The 15,001-nt window shown below is 28.5% G+C and overlaps 1 protein-coding gene across 2 annotated transcripts in view; it reads right to left on the reverse strand.

Annotated features, from left to right (window-relative positions):
* The window catches only part of LOC107452659 (UTP--glucose-1-phosphate uridylyltransferase), a 77,375-nt gene that overhangs the window by 37,990 nt on the left and 24,384 nt on the right, over nt 1-15,001 (reverse strand). For both annotated transcript variants that reach the window (XM_016069205.4, XM_016069206.4), the window contains exons 4-5: nt 13,586-13,768; nt 4,386-4,519 (exon numbers count right to left, since the gene is read on the reverse strand). In XM_016069205.4, coding sequence (XP_015924691.2) covers nt 4,386-4,519; nt 13,586-13,768 — 317 coding nt within the window. The remainder of the gene's footprint in view (nt 1-4,385; nt 4,520-13,585; nt 13,769-15,001) is intronic.

The raw sequence follows: 15,001 nt of genomic DNA on the forward strand, positions 1-15,001 counted from the left end.
GAAATCGGCTGAAAAGTTCCTGAAAAATCAAATTTTAAAAAAGTGGTATGCTTAAAATTCGATTTCTCAGTAACTATTCAACCGATTTCGCTCAAATTTTGTTTTTTGTCATATAAAATTAAATACTTCAAAATTATGTAAAACTTTATGTACCTTACTGCTCAAAATATTTGCTACTGTTATTAAGAAAAAGTAATAAAAAATAGTAAGCATTTACCAAAATTTATTTTTTGCCTGAATAAACGAATTATCTTTGGATAAACGAATTTTATAGATGTGTGCCAAAATTTTTCAATTCGCTCAAAAAATTTTCAAGATATGGCGAAATACGTAAAAAATAACATTAACATTAGTGGGTTCAAACTTTGGATCACTCTCGTGACCAAACTATTGGGACTATACTTCCCAGATTGTGGCTACCCCCAATCCTTTAGGAGTAAGAAATCCAAAAGGTATGTTTATTCAGAGAAAGTACGTTTTTGTAACTTAAAAAACCGTCTGCATTGATTAATTAGCATATTTGATGTCATCCCCTCAAACCTTTAAGATAGTCCTAGAACGTAAAGATCCGATCATTAAATCAAAAGTTATTCAGGCTGGTGAGTGTTTTTTTTTTGGGGGGGGGGTGAGAGCTCAAAAGAAGTGTAAACTGTAACTTGTAAATAAATGTGACAATATGTCATTTTAATAATTTAATTTTTCATCGTCACGGAAAAGATTGTGCGAGATATGAAAGAACTATAATTTTAATATTTCATGCAAATTAACAGGAAAGTTTTTGAAATGCATGCTATCACAAACCTCGCTGTAAATTAAATCGGCATTAGCAAGTAAGATACGAGTTAGCTATTCCACACCCGTTGACCGAGGAAACTATTCTCAAATTAGTGTTCCAATAGTTAACAGAAAATTTCAAAACAGCTCATCAGTTCATTGAAGTGTTTCTTGAGTTAAAAATAAAATAATTAGTTGTTGGATACGTAAATATAATATATATAAATGTGTACAGAATGTATAAGATTATTTTAAAGCTGTGATAGTTCATAGTAACTAAAATGGGTATTAGTGCTAAAAATTAAGACGAAAACGTCTTGATAACTTTAGATCAAATTAGCACGTAAAAAGATGTTATCTTAAGGGTTTGAAAACGTAACCTTAAATATGCTAATTAATTAGTGTTGATGATAATTTTAACTAAGAAATCAGACAAAAAAACGTATTTCGTCAGAATAAACATAATTTTTTTTATTCTTTATTTCGACGGATCCTGAAAAGAGGGTAGAATACCCGCAATCTGAAAGATACAGTCCCAACAGTTTGGTAGAGAGCAATCTAAATTACCCTCAAATACAACCAGTACCCCTTAAAGTATCCTTAATAGCAATCTAAAGTACCCTAAATACATCCTTAAAGTGCCCCTTAAACTACCTTCGATAGCAATCTAAAGTACCCATAATGTTGAGTTACTGAAGTCGAACAATTTTGGTACAGTAATGCGTTTTAGCTCCATTTTAATCTGTATAGTTTTAAATGATAAAATTCAAAATTCGAATTGAATCTGTCCTCAAATTCTTGAGAAATAAGAATTTAAAAATTCGATGTCTTTGAGATGGTGGAATGCTCAAAAAGGTAAATTAACATTCCATGAGTCCAAACTTTCTACTGCTCTCTAAGGAACCATATAGGAACCATATTTTCCAAATCGCTCTACGCTTTATATTTTGAGGGACATGGACCTAAATTCAACGGAAGAAGGTTATTTATTCAGAGAAAGTACGCTTTTGTGTCTGATTTCGAAGAGAAGGAAAGATCGTCAGCACAAATTAATTATTATATTTAATATTAAGTTCTTAGAACGATTACGATTGCATCTTAGCGCGTAATATCAAAAGTTATGAAGAGGTTCAGTTTCTTATTTTGCGCGTTGTGTACATAATACGTAATTATTTCTATTTAAAATTATTGATAACTTAGTAGTAACATAAAGTGCACAAAGAACGCACAAGCACTTTTATTTCAATTGTATTATATTTCATGAAAACAGAAAAATTTATAGGTTACCATAAAAATTTTAAATCTATTGAATATTTATGCTCACGTAGTTGCCTTAGTGCCCAAATGTCTGTGAACTATCGTCATTTCGTGTTTACCTAGCAGATATCAACATTAAGTATGCGTTGATGACGAATCTGGGATTTAAAAAAAATATTGTAATTATTTTTTTTCACTTATAAATCTGCCCTTAAGGGTATATTAAGTATCACTTTACTAATGTAGGTAAGAAATAATTTATTCAATTAAATAAAAAAAATAATTAATAATTAGCAAAATACTACTATTAAATAATATAATGGAAGCGGAAAAACATTTTGGTAAAATTACCATACATTAATATAGAAGAGGAAAAATTCTTGTTAATAAAACCAAAATATAAAGTATTTAGACCATTTAATTGGTAATTATCCCGTGCATATGAAAATGGTTTACCATATGAACTGAATGTTATCAGAATCAAATGTTACCCGCCTGAAAAGCCAAATATTATCTGAATGGAAAAATATACATTATTTTTTTTCAGAGAAAAATTTAACCAAATGTTATCCAATATATTAGATACAAGGTTTCAGGAGTATGATATAACAAATAAAATAATTAGAAATTTAATAAAAATAATAAAGGTTTAATAAAGGTTAGATAATAAGGAACTTTGATAAGTAACAAAAATATTTTATCCAACATTTACCGTCACACTTCTAAATATCGACATTTGCTAGTGAGAAATAACGATATTAAGCAAGCATATTATATTAAACATTAACATCCAGTGAATATTAAATGTCGACATTTGTTGGTTTCATTGAGAAATTAGGACATTTGGCAAGTATTTTCTGTCATTTGTACAATAAGGATATTTCGTTGTAGCTGAAAAGTATGTTCAGGAAATGTCAATAATATTTTAATAATTGTATATTTTATAATTACAGGAAATGTTGCGCTAGATATGAAAGCATTTTTTTTTAATATTTAATGCTACATAACAATAAAATGTTCAAGTAAATGTAACAAGTAAATGTTATTTCAACTAGTCAAATGTGTCAGTTTATTAAAAGTGCATTTCTAATGTGTAATAATATGTTTGCTTGTTTTTTGAGTAAAGTGAAAATTTATATAGAAAATATGCACCCTATAATTGTTTTTCTAACAGCTTTACAATTACACAATATAAATACTTATCATAGTATGAAATAATGATATTAACAACGAATAACATAATAGCTATAAAAATATTAAGTAATATGGCTTTAATAAATACATGGCGTCTTTAGTAAAAAAAAAAACATATTTAATGATAGTAATACTGGGCACTAATAACATAACGTGAAACAATATTTACCGGTATTTTTATATTTCCTTTTATCACTTTTAGACCTACGACCCATGTAATTTCAGGACCTTTATAGTTTTGACTTAAACTTCAAATAACTTCCGATAAAAAGTTCCGGCTTTTAAGATACCAATATTTTTTGCTGGTAATTAAATATTTACCGTAAATTTTCACAGTAGCAAACAATAGGAAAATATTATTGTTAAACAACGTAGTTATCATGTGGATTTAAACCCAGAACCTATTTAAATAACTACAGCTCTGAACCCTGTACCATCCCATCACATCGTGTGAATAGTTCGGATAAAATAATTAGAAGAGCCAGCAGTGACATTATATAAGAAATTATTATACGAATATTAGAGAAAATATTATGACGTCATATACGAATATGTAATATTAAGATGAGAAAGAAACTTACAGGGCCCCCTATAGACTTTTATTTAGAATACCTTCTACATACAATTTTCTGTGAAAGAATAGTATTGTAATGACTACTTTTTGTAGTTATATTAACCTTAAATATTTCCTGAATTCTTTGCAGTAATTTAACTGTAAAATTCATGATAAGAAGAAACCTCGTGTAAACATTCCATTTAATAAAAATTCCATAGTCAACTAAAAATCATCAAATATATCCATTTCGAAGACATCAAAAATTGTGTTTTATTTCAGTGAAATGACCAGCACATACTAGAAGCAAGACATGAACAAGGCGGGATTCGAACTTGCGTCAATCGTTTAAGAAATAAATGGCCCGCCCCTTAAATTACTGTTCCTCTTTATGATCTTAGTAATTAATGATCACTGCTTATATTAAAAAAATAAGGAGCTTCGAGTAATATAAGTGTAGCACTTTTCAATTTATATTTATAAATGTAACATAAAATAAAAAACATACATACTCTAACACAATTGAACAAAAAATTTATTAATCCCACTATAATTTCTTTACTACAGTAATAAAATCTTACAATATTAATCCTAAAGAATTTCTTACCTGCTTTGATTAAAAGTATAAATTTTAATTCGAAGACCCCGATATTTGGGAAGAACTTTATGAGTATCATCATCAGTGTTAAAAGAATTCATTAGCACCAATGGAACATCAGCGTCATACGTTTTATTCAAATGCTGAAATTATACAATTTATTAACAAATCATTTTAAAACTACTTGGTATAATTTTAATTTTCTTGTGCTTCATATACGTACATATGCGAAACAAAAGAAAATTTATAAAGAGAGCTATATACAAGGCCTTATAAAATTCTCTAAAATTCCATCAAAACTGAATTAAACCATTTTGGAAAGAACTTTTGGTCGAATAACTTCCGCTTAAGACTTTACTATAAATATATAAAACCATATTTTATGGTCGCATCGTCGGAATTAAATTTACAACGCATCCTTAAAATTAAATTTGCATTACGACAATATATGTGCTGTAAACTACTAGCATATTACATATCCCGGCTCAAATGTGCGTATATCAAATTATCTTCTCTGCTTTGAATGCAACATTTTGGATAAATTTAAACTCTTCGCTATAACTGAGAGTGATTAAGGTATTCCAATTTAAAATATTACTTGAGCTTTAAAGTGTTTAAAACGTAACCACTTCCTAATTCTATTAAGCAGTCGGTTTGAAAACTAACTTAAAAGAAAAAGAAACAAATATAAATCAGATTTAACATTAAAAAAAGTTTGCAAAAATTATGCTCTTTGGAAATTTTAAAAAAGCATTATATTTTAGTGAACATAAGAGACTTGAAACTTTTTAAAATTTTAGCGATCAAGATTTTAACAATTTACTTGAAAACGTCATTTAAATAAATATATGTTTTTATGTTACAAAGTACAAATGAATATTATTCTCTATCAAGCATTTATCTTTTATATTTCTCTAAATAAGTATTTCATAATGTACTTCTATAAAAATATTTTACAGTAATTTCTTCTATATAATGTAGGTAATTAAAATCGTCTTAAATGTTTTTGAGTTATTTTTATATCATAATAAAAACTTTCTTTATTCAATCAAAAAATTGTAGTTAAATGATTGTAAAATATCAATAACAAAATAAATACACATTTCAAAGTGATAGTTTCCTCCACTATTGCAAAATATGTATAGAAACTCCATTAAGCATTTAAAACTTTCAAAATATTTGCTACAAAATCTTTTATACACTTAAGAGTGCTGTTTTCGCAAATTTTCTCGCTCCCTTTGCTTTAAATAATGACTATTTATCCATTGTTGTAGAAAACTTTATATCCCTCTTGAGATTTTTATTTTTAAAAAAAATAAGAGGAAGATTAAAAGTCGCAAGTTATAAAATCTTAGCATTTGTCATGCAATTTTTTAAAATATAAGAAAACTCAATTCAAGTATTCAAAAGAGATAAAAAACCGTTTCCTATTTGATATGATAAAATGACGCTACTTATATTTCGTTAGTTAGCAAAAAAACTTTTTCTTTTATTTTTTTCTTATTCTGTCACTCCTTCTATTTTACTTAAGATTAATATTTTTTTTAAATACAGTTGATTTCTTTTCCTGTTGTATGAGACTTTTTAACAGATCTTATATACTTTCGTATCACTGATTTCAAATCTGTATTCAGTTTCTTCCACCAAGCTACAGTTATTTTAGTAACATTTTCAGTCTGTTTTATGTCAAAACGTTGACATAAGTTCGTGAGTGAAGTCCATGAGTGAAGTTTAAAAACATTATATATAACAGGGATTTGCATAATGTAGCGACAAACTTAGGGCACATCATCAGGATTAAAATTACATAGGAAGTCATTACCGGGACTGTAGTCATACGCCGCTCCGGTCTCTTCCCTGTTATAAACTGTTTCTTCGCGTGCTTCGGAGCAGGTCATAATAGGGAAGTTATCCTAGTCGCGTACGACGACCTTTCTGGGAATGGGTTCCTATGCAATTTTAGTGCTAAATCCATTAGAAGTTTGTCGCAACATTTACGCAACTCCCTGTTATAGGTAAACCTGTAAATTTGAACATTTCTACAAAAATATAGACTAAATTTATCGTTTTAAAAAAAAGTCTGTAGCTTTGGAAGCAAAACTAATTTTAAATTTTAAATCCCCTCATCTGAATTAGCATTAAGTATTCGTATAAATGTGACAAAAGAAAGGTTATCCAGTGTTATTTCTTTAAATCCAGGTTATCATTCATTTTGTTACAATTAACATACGGACAAAATTTGCTAGCATGAAATTATAATAATTACATATATTGATTACATGTTTTTTGTTTTTGAAAGAACGTCGATTTTAAAGAAAACAGTATTGAATGAGAAACAATCAGGGTGATTGGTAAATGAAGAATTTTTTTTGAATTTTGATTTTCTTTTTCTTTAATTTTCCTTTTATATTCCGCCATTTTGAATTTTCTGCTCTAAATCTGTGTCCTCGAAAATTATGGAAATTACTTTATTTTCAATATGTAATAATTACATCTTGTTTTAGAGATAAATATATTAAAATGAATAAATAAATACGTTGTTCAACAGTAATCGTCATATTTGTGCTCGATTTCAAGCATCCTTGACTGTGTGTAATTGAAAAAAAAGTTTAAAAATATTTTTCTCAGCATTTAATTCTTCAAAAATTAAATCTAACTAAGAATTAAATACATATGTATTGCATATATTTAATATATACTAAACCTAATAATCCTGATATTACACTGAGAAAAAAAGGGATGGTCAAAACTACCAGAATATGGTAAAAACTACGATATTTTCTGGCTCTATAGAAACACCAAAAAATATGGTAATTTTTATCATAGCGCTTTGATAATGATACTTAGAAAAATTTGCAGTAAAAATATGATTTTATCATCATGCTTTTTAGTAGTAAATTTAGTAAAATTTGGTAAATTGACCAGAAAAGTAGATAATTTTGACAGTACCAGTATAATATAAAATTTCGCAAAAATGTTTAGTTTCATAACCTGCTTTTTATTTAGTAAACGCTTGTTAGCTTTGTTTTTTAACATTTTTATATAGGCTAATAGCCAACCATTGAAACTATAACGAATGGTAAGCTATGTCAGAAACTTCCCTGTTACGCATTAAGGCTGTCTCAACTTCCCAAAATGGAAGTGTTGAGATAGTGGGTTTGAATCCCACCACAACCCGCTGTTTATTTATATTTATTTATATTTATTTATTTATATTTATTTATTTATATTTATTTATATTTATTTATTTATATTTATTTATTTATATTTATTTATTTTTATTTATTTATTTATATTTATTTATTTACATTTATTTATTTTTATTTACTTATTTATTTATATTTATTTACTGATATTTATTTATTTATATTTATTTATTTATATTTATCTATACACATGCAGACCTGAGTACTCATTACAAAGTTCGGCTTATATAGACAGGTAGGTACTTCGCACTAGAGCTCCACAAAAGACTATTGGCAATGGTCTGGGAAATATCCTTGAGGATGATCCGAAGACATGCCATCGCAATTTTGATTTTCCGCAAAAGGAATCTCATTCGTGAGGTCACTTCCTCAATTTAGACATAGACCTGAATAGGAAGAAAGTTTTTTCCAGATCCCTGTACCTATGGTACTGTTCAACGACCAACCACAGGACTTTCAAATCCACAAATTTTTCGAGCACGTATATCGCCTGTAATCGATGGGTTTTAGCGGAGTGGAGGATCGAACCCCGGCCGCTTCTGTCTGAAGTCCAATTCTCAAACCACTGAACTACACGGCTCTCGGCTGGTATACCCAAGTCAAAATATTGACAGCACAAGATACGGAGAGCACAAAGTTATATCCAAGAATACGATAGAATTCGAACCAGCTCACAGCTACAATAGCTGTATCTTTGTAATTTCCTTCTGTTCCTCAACTTGAATATCTATCTGTTTTTTCAACTTGACTAGAGATTATAAACAGTGATTTGTAATGAGCACACAAGCTTTCATATGCAAGGGTAGCAATAAATAAATACTTAGAATAGTAAAGTTTATTTTTAAATCATTAGTTAAACAGGAGCCTCCCTGGTCAAGCAGTTTTGCCTTACCGTCAAATTCTATGCAAAATGTAGTTAGCGGATTCGAATCCAACCGTAAAACTTGATGTGTAACAATAAATAAGTAAATAAATTTGAATCAGATATAATTGCAGACACTTGTACTTAATTCAAAAATTGGTTTGTCTCTCGTCAAACTGAGGAACAGATAGCACAAAACAGAGACCCCATTAATGCATGGTAATCTTACTTGCAATAAATCTTAAAGGTCTTCCTCATCGTGAGGTATCGCTGTTCCACTAACAGCTCTGAAGCATGACTGTAGTTGGATCATATCTTACTATAACACTGTATGTATAGTTATGTCTTCCTTTATCCAACTTGTGCTTGCTCACCATGCTTTTTCTAATCTAATTTAGTATCTTTAAAACACTTGAAAGCATACTTTAAGCCTATTTTTTATCTGTTATAATTTATAAATATGTTAGGAAAATAAATAATTAACTGTCACCTTGCTCTTATCAGTTATTTAAATAAATCACCGTTTTAAATAAATCAAAAAGAGTAAACAAATTATACGGTCTATAAGTATTCTATTCAAGAAAGACTTAGACATTAAATGGTTAAAATTACCAAACAAAATGGTAAGATGAATGATCATTTTGAAGGAAAATTTGGTAATTTTATCATGATAGTTAAAGTATGAAGGGAATTTATTCAGTTAAGTCTACTTTCTAATTTCATATTTTTACTAAATGCACGATAGTAAGAACTTTGGTTTAGAAAACCGTAATTTCCGGTAAACCGTTGTTTTAACGAAGGGAAAAATTATCAAATGACTAGTTTAAATACCGTAAATATTCGTATAATTACCAGAATTATCGTTTTATATAACCAGAAATGTTTTATCATGCAATTCCAAGTCCAATATATATATATATATATATATATATTATATATATATATATATATATATATATATATATATATATATATATATATATATATATATATATATATATATATATATATATATATATATATATATATATGTTGCATACGCCATGCAGCGCCACCTGTAAGTAAGCAGACTCCCTTTCATTCTCTCACTGAACGGCTACGGGGAGCGAGCTCATTAAGATGTTCCAGCTCTAATTATTTTGTACTGCCATTTAAGTGTTTTTTGTCATAATAAAAGCTTTAAAATGCAACCCTAGACTGCTTTGAAGCTTCATCGACACTCCCCGTCCGTAACATGGGGGCTCTACCCGGTCATCGGAACCTGATGCTTAAAATTGAAAGCGATAGCCGCCCAAACAAAATGGCGCAATAACTCTACTTCATAAGTCGGCCAATAACCCCGCCGCATAATTCAAAATATCTTCGAACAATTTTATCTACGCAGGCCAATTTTCCCGCCTGAACTGAAAAGCCAATTTCCCGCTTTGAAAACAACGAACTATTGCTGAAAAATATTCAACTACAAAAGGCCAATTTTCCCGCCTGAACTGAAAAACCAATTTCCCGCTTTGAAAACAACGAACTATTGCTGAAAAATATTCAACTACAAAAGGCCAATTTTCCCGCCTGAACTGAAAAGCCAATTTCCCGCTTTGAAAACAACGAACTATTGCTGAAAAATATTCAACTACAAAAGGCCAATTCTCCCGCCTATACTGAAAAGCCAATTTCCCGCTTTCAAAACAACGAACTATTGCTGACAAATGTCCAACTTCAAAAGGCCAATTCCACCGCCTATGATATATTTCCAGATCTAAATATCTTCTACAGCGAAAAATCAACAACTCAAGAGGCCAATTTCCCCGCCTAATTGTCTAAAGAAATATATTCCACAACTACGTTCTACAACAAAGCCAATTCAACCACCTGTGTGACCAATTTCCCGTCCACAATTAAGAAATCTCTACATCAACATTCAACGAATTAAAAATCGATACTTCTCTTCTACATAAGTCACGGCATTCAACGTCAACAACGATAAAAGTCGTAGCATCGTAGTGAAACAGTTGTGAATTCTTATATCAACAAACACCGATATCTTCAAACAAGGTAGGATCAATCCTTTTTATTATCAAATATGTATCGAAATACTAAAAAAGAAGATTTAGTTAATACCGTCAAGGAATTAGGAATAGATATTCCAGAAAATGCTACTATTATTTGTTTAAAAGAACTTATAGAAAAAACTGATACGTTCAAAAATGAACCAGAATTTGTTAAAGATATGATTTATTTAATCGTCGAAGAAAGAAAAGAAGCAGAACAATGCGAAAAAGAAAAAACCAAGCACAATTATAATACTAGACGAAAGACAGCAACGAAGTATAAGCTCCACGACAGAGTTGCCATCAAACGAACCCAATTCGGGACAGGTTTGAAACTTCGACCAAAATTTTTCGGTCCATACACAGTGACAAAAATTAGACCCAACGATAGATATGATGTTCACAAGATCGGTATAGGAGAAGGACCAACTGTCACATCCACATCAGCGGACTTAATGAAACCATGGGAAGATCCATAAACTTTTTTCCTTTTTTTTATATGAACTTTTTAACTGTGCAAGAACTTTTACACAGACTTTCGATTTTTTTAAAAATTTATTTTCATTTTGGATTTTATTGCATAAATCAAAAATTAATTGAACATAATTAACTGAATATAATGACAAATTTCTATTTTAATGATCTATATATTCATATTGATCGTATTTTTCAGAAGTGAGAAAAAAAAATTTGTGGATTTATATATTTGAAAATATCTTTTTATTACTTATTAATTAAGATTTAAATTTTCATAAATTTATTGTTTTATATTTCAATTCAATTGTCAAAATATTTCTGTCATCAATATTTTATGTTTATTACCTTTAATAATGTTTAATATTTACCTTTGAAGCAATTAGTCGGAGACCGACTAAGTCAGGATGACAGAGTGTTGCATACGCCATGCAGCGCCACCTGTAAGTAAGCAGACTCCCTTTCATTCTCTCACTGAACGGCTACGGGGAGCGAGCTCATTAAGATGTTCCAGCTCTAATTATTTTGTACTGCCATTTAAGTGTTTTTTGTCATAATAAAAGTTTTAAAATGCAACCCTAGACTGCTTTGAAGCTTCATCGACACTCCCCGTCCGTAACATATATATATATATATATATATATATATATATATATATATATATATATATATATATATATATATATATATATATATATATATATATATATATATATATATATATTTTAATAGTAAGAAAAATTTAGCTATTTGTGTGGAGTTACGATATTTTAAACTTTAATTTTAAATATTAAATTTTTAATGAATCAAAACCAAACATTTCATTGTAATTGTTATTAAAAAAAGAATTATTAGTAATTTTTTATCAATTGCGTAATGGAAAAAACGATATTTTGAACTGCGTATAAGTAATTTCCACTAATTTAAATATGAGTTTTCTAATTTCAAAATAGCTTCACGACTTCATAGAAGAATAGCTTGTTTGCAATTAAAATGAAAGCTTCATTTCCAAGTCCCAACAATTTTTTTTTCCTTGGTCAAACTAGTCTTTGAAGGATCGCTTAACGAAAACATGGTCAAGGTTAAGACGTAAGCAGTTCATTTATGCGACGAAAATAAGGTAGCCTTCAATTTTAGAAATCAAAGAAGAAAACCGTAATATTTTTGAACAACAAAATTATTTCTAAATTTTCGTTATTCGTTTCATAAATTTATTGTATTTTTACTCACTTGTATTGCATTGTAAATTATAATTATATTAGTTATAATCATTGCCACATTTCAAATGCATTTTAAATTAATAACTTTTGTCATTTCATAAGCATCGCAATTTAAACTGTATTCGTTCTGAAACACATTTTACATTAAAAACTGCGTACAATTATGTTAATATAATATACATTAATTAAAAAAATTTATATATTATATTATTATATTTTATATTATTTTAATATATTGCATATTTTATATATTTCAGCTAATATAAATGTAATTTATTATAATAAAGATAGCGTATGGTAAGACTCAATATCAAATATTTCCCAAAGAAAACAGCTTGGAGAAGAAACCAACTTTTTTAATATACGAAAATATCCACGATCAAATCAGAAACTCTATGTCCAAATCGTTTCTTAGCAAATTAGCAAACTAAATTAAGATATTAGGGTATAAGTAACATTATTAACAATAATTTAAGACTTCGAATTTAGTAAAAGCTTTAAGGCTTAGAATTTTGAAGTTAGTAAGGGGTAAAAAAAATATACAGGAAATACAATGGAATAAAAAAAAATTAACATCTGATCATTAGTTCGAAAATTATCAACTATTAAACTTGAAGTAAAAAATACTAAACGGGTCGATCTGCAGACCCCAGAAATGCAACTAAAGAGTTGAAATTCGACGTGCCATTTTCATTTGCGAAATTAACGATGAAATTTTAATTTGCTTATTATGTTATAGCAACTTTAAGAGCTTTTTCTCCCTTTTTTTAATAGTTTCAAAAGAAGAACATCTATCCATTGTTGAATGAAATTTTGTTCTTCTGTCACAAGATATTTATTTTATTAACTCACGCTTAAGTTGATGTCGAAAATATAAAAAAAAGAAGAATAGAGAAATTAGATTCTGAATAATTTGAATCTTAACATTTATATTGAAGTTTTTAAAATATAAAAAACTTTATTCAAGAAGTGTAAAAACTGTTTCCTCTGTGCTATACTGTTAACCAATACAATTGCTCCTCGGTCATTTGTTCTTATTATGTCACAAATTTTGTACTCTTAAGCTGATTTTTTTTTAAGTAGAGTTGATTATTTTTCAAATCCAAATAATCATTTATTTCATTACGATTAACACATTAACAAAATGTTCTTACATAAAATTATACTTATCACAGAGTCGTTTTTGTATATCATTTTTGTGGAAAATATTGAATTTAAGAAAAAAAAATAAAGAATGCGAATCAGTCACAAAGGTTGATGAGCTGAGGGAGAAGATGGTAGACAACTACTTCAATAAAAAAATTAGCGCCTTACTTTAAAAAAGTTTTTTGTCGTAGATTTTCTGCAAAATTTATAGAGCATTTTCCTGTTCATTATTTGATTAAAAACTTTAAAAGCTTACTTCAATTTGCTGCACTGTGAGATCAAGGAATGTAAGTTCATTTCGGACTGGAATGACAGATTTTGGTCCAACACATCCCATTGTTGTGCCTAAACCTCCGTTCAACTTGACCACAACAAGTTTGCTCAACATTTCTCTGATTTTGTTAGGCTCTGCTGCGGGTAAACTTTGGTATTTGATAACCTATAACAAAGAACAAAGCAATGCTTAGATGATGTCACGCAAATGAAATTATCAAATGCTTAACCACTCATTAATTTCAATGCACCCATTTTTTATTAGTTCTTCCAAGAAATACAAAACGTAATGAATTTTCGCTTATGCATAATTTTTTTAAAACGAAAAACGTATTTCGTTACATAATTTATCATGCACTGTAATACAATTTCGGATTAAATAACGGTAAAAAGTAGTGGCAACTAGGATGCATCATCCGTAAAATTCACTTCGAATCCATTTTTACCCGTAAAAATTACGGTGCAACAGATTTTTTGTTCTGTAAAATTTAAGCTAAAAATGGATTTCACGCACAAAAAAGTTCCGGCACCCTGAGTGTCAATACTTTTTACCGTAATTTGATCCGGAATTCTTTACAGTGAATTTCAGCAGAATTTCATCTTATATTCTCTTTTATTCAATGTAGCTCTCTTTAGAAGTGATTATCACCCTGCAAATTGGTTATTTTGTCCAAAATTTAAGATCTAATGTAATTACAACTGCAGTCACTTCCTACAGATGATTTCAGTTTGAAATAACTCTATTTTAGGAAAACTTTTGCATCATTTTGTCTTTTAAAATTAAGGAAAGTCTTTATCTTTGCATGAATTTTTTGTATTGTGATGAGGTAGAAGATTGTGATTTGTATTGAGATTCGAAAGTGATAAGCAAATTTTTTCTCTTACTTTTTTGCGAACAGAATGATATAGAAATTAAGGAAAAAAACTTTAGCAAGCAACAGCTACGTTAATAATTTATTGAGATAACGTATTTTACCTTTTAAAGTATATTTTTAAAATATTTATGATTGAAACTAGTAATTGGTATTGTATGTATAAAATGTATTATGAAATGAAATTTGTCTCTTAATATTAAATAATAATATTAAATTAATGCATTACTTAGATATTTTTTACAACCAAATCTGTCTGGTAAAAATAAAAGGAATAATAAAAAACATTTCAATACTTTTCCTTCTGCCTGAATTGCAACGTTAGCACTAAATTTTTTTCTATTTTCCATGTAACAAATTTAATCAATGCGTGAATATATCTAACAAGAAACACAGAATAGATTTAAATAAATCTTGGTGAAATGCAATGAAATATTTTTTAAACTTATAATGAGTTCGTAAGACTACCTTTTTTAAGTCAATTTTGACGAAATTATCATTTTCCTGTTTTTTATATAAAATATAAC

The sequence above is a fragment of the Parasteatoda tepidariorum genome, chromosome 3 (assembly GCF_982258835.1).
Source record: "Parasteatoda tepidariorum strain Cologne lab strain chromosome 3, Ptep-v5.0, whole genome shotgun sequence".
Classification (NCBI taxonomy): domain Eukaryota; kingdom Metazoa; phylum Arthropoda; class Arachnida; order Araneae; family Theridiidae; genus Parasteatoda; species Parasteatoda tepidariorum.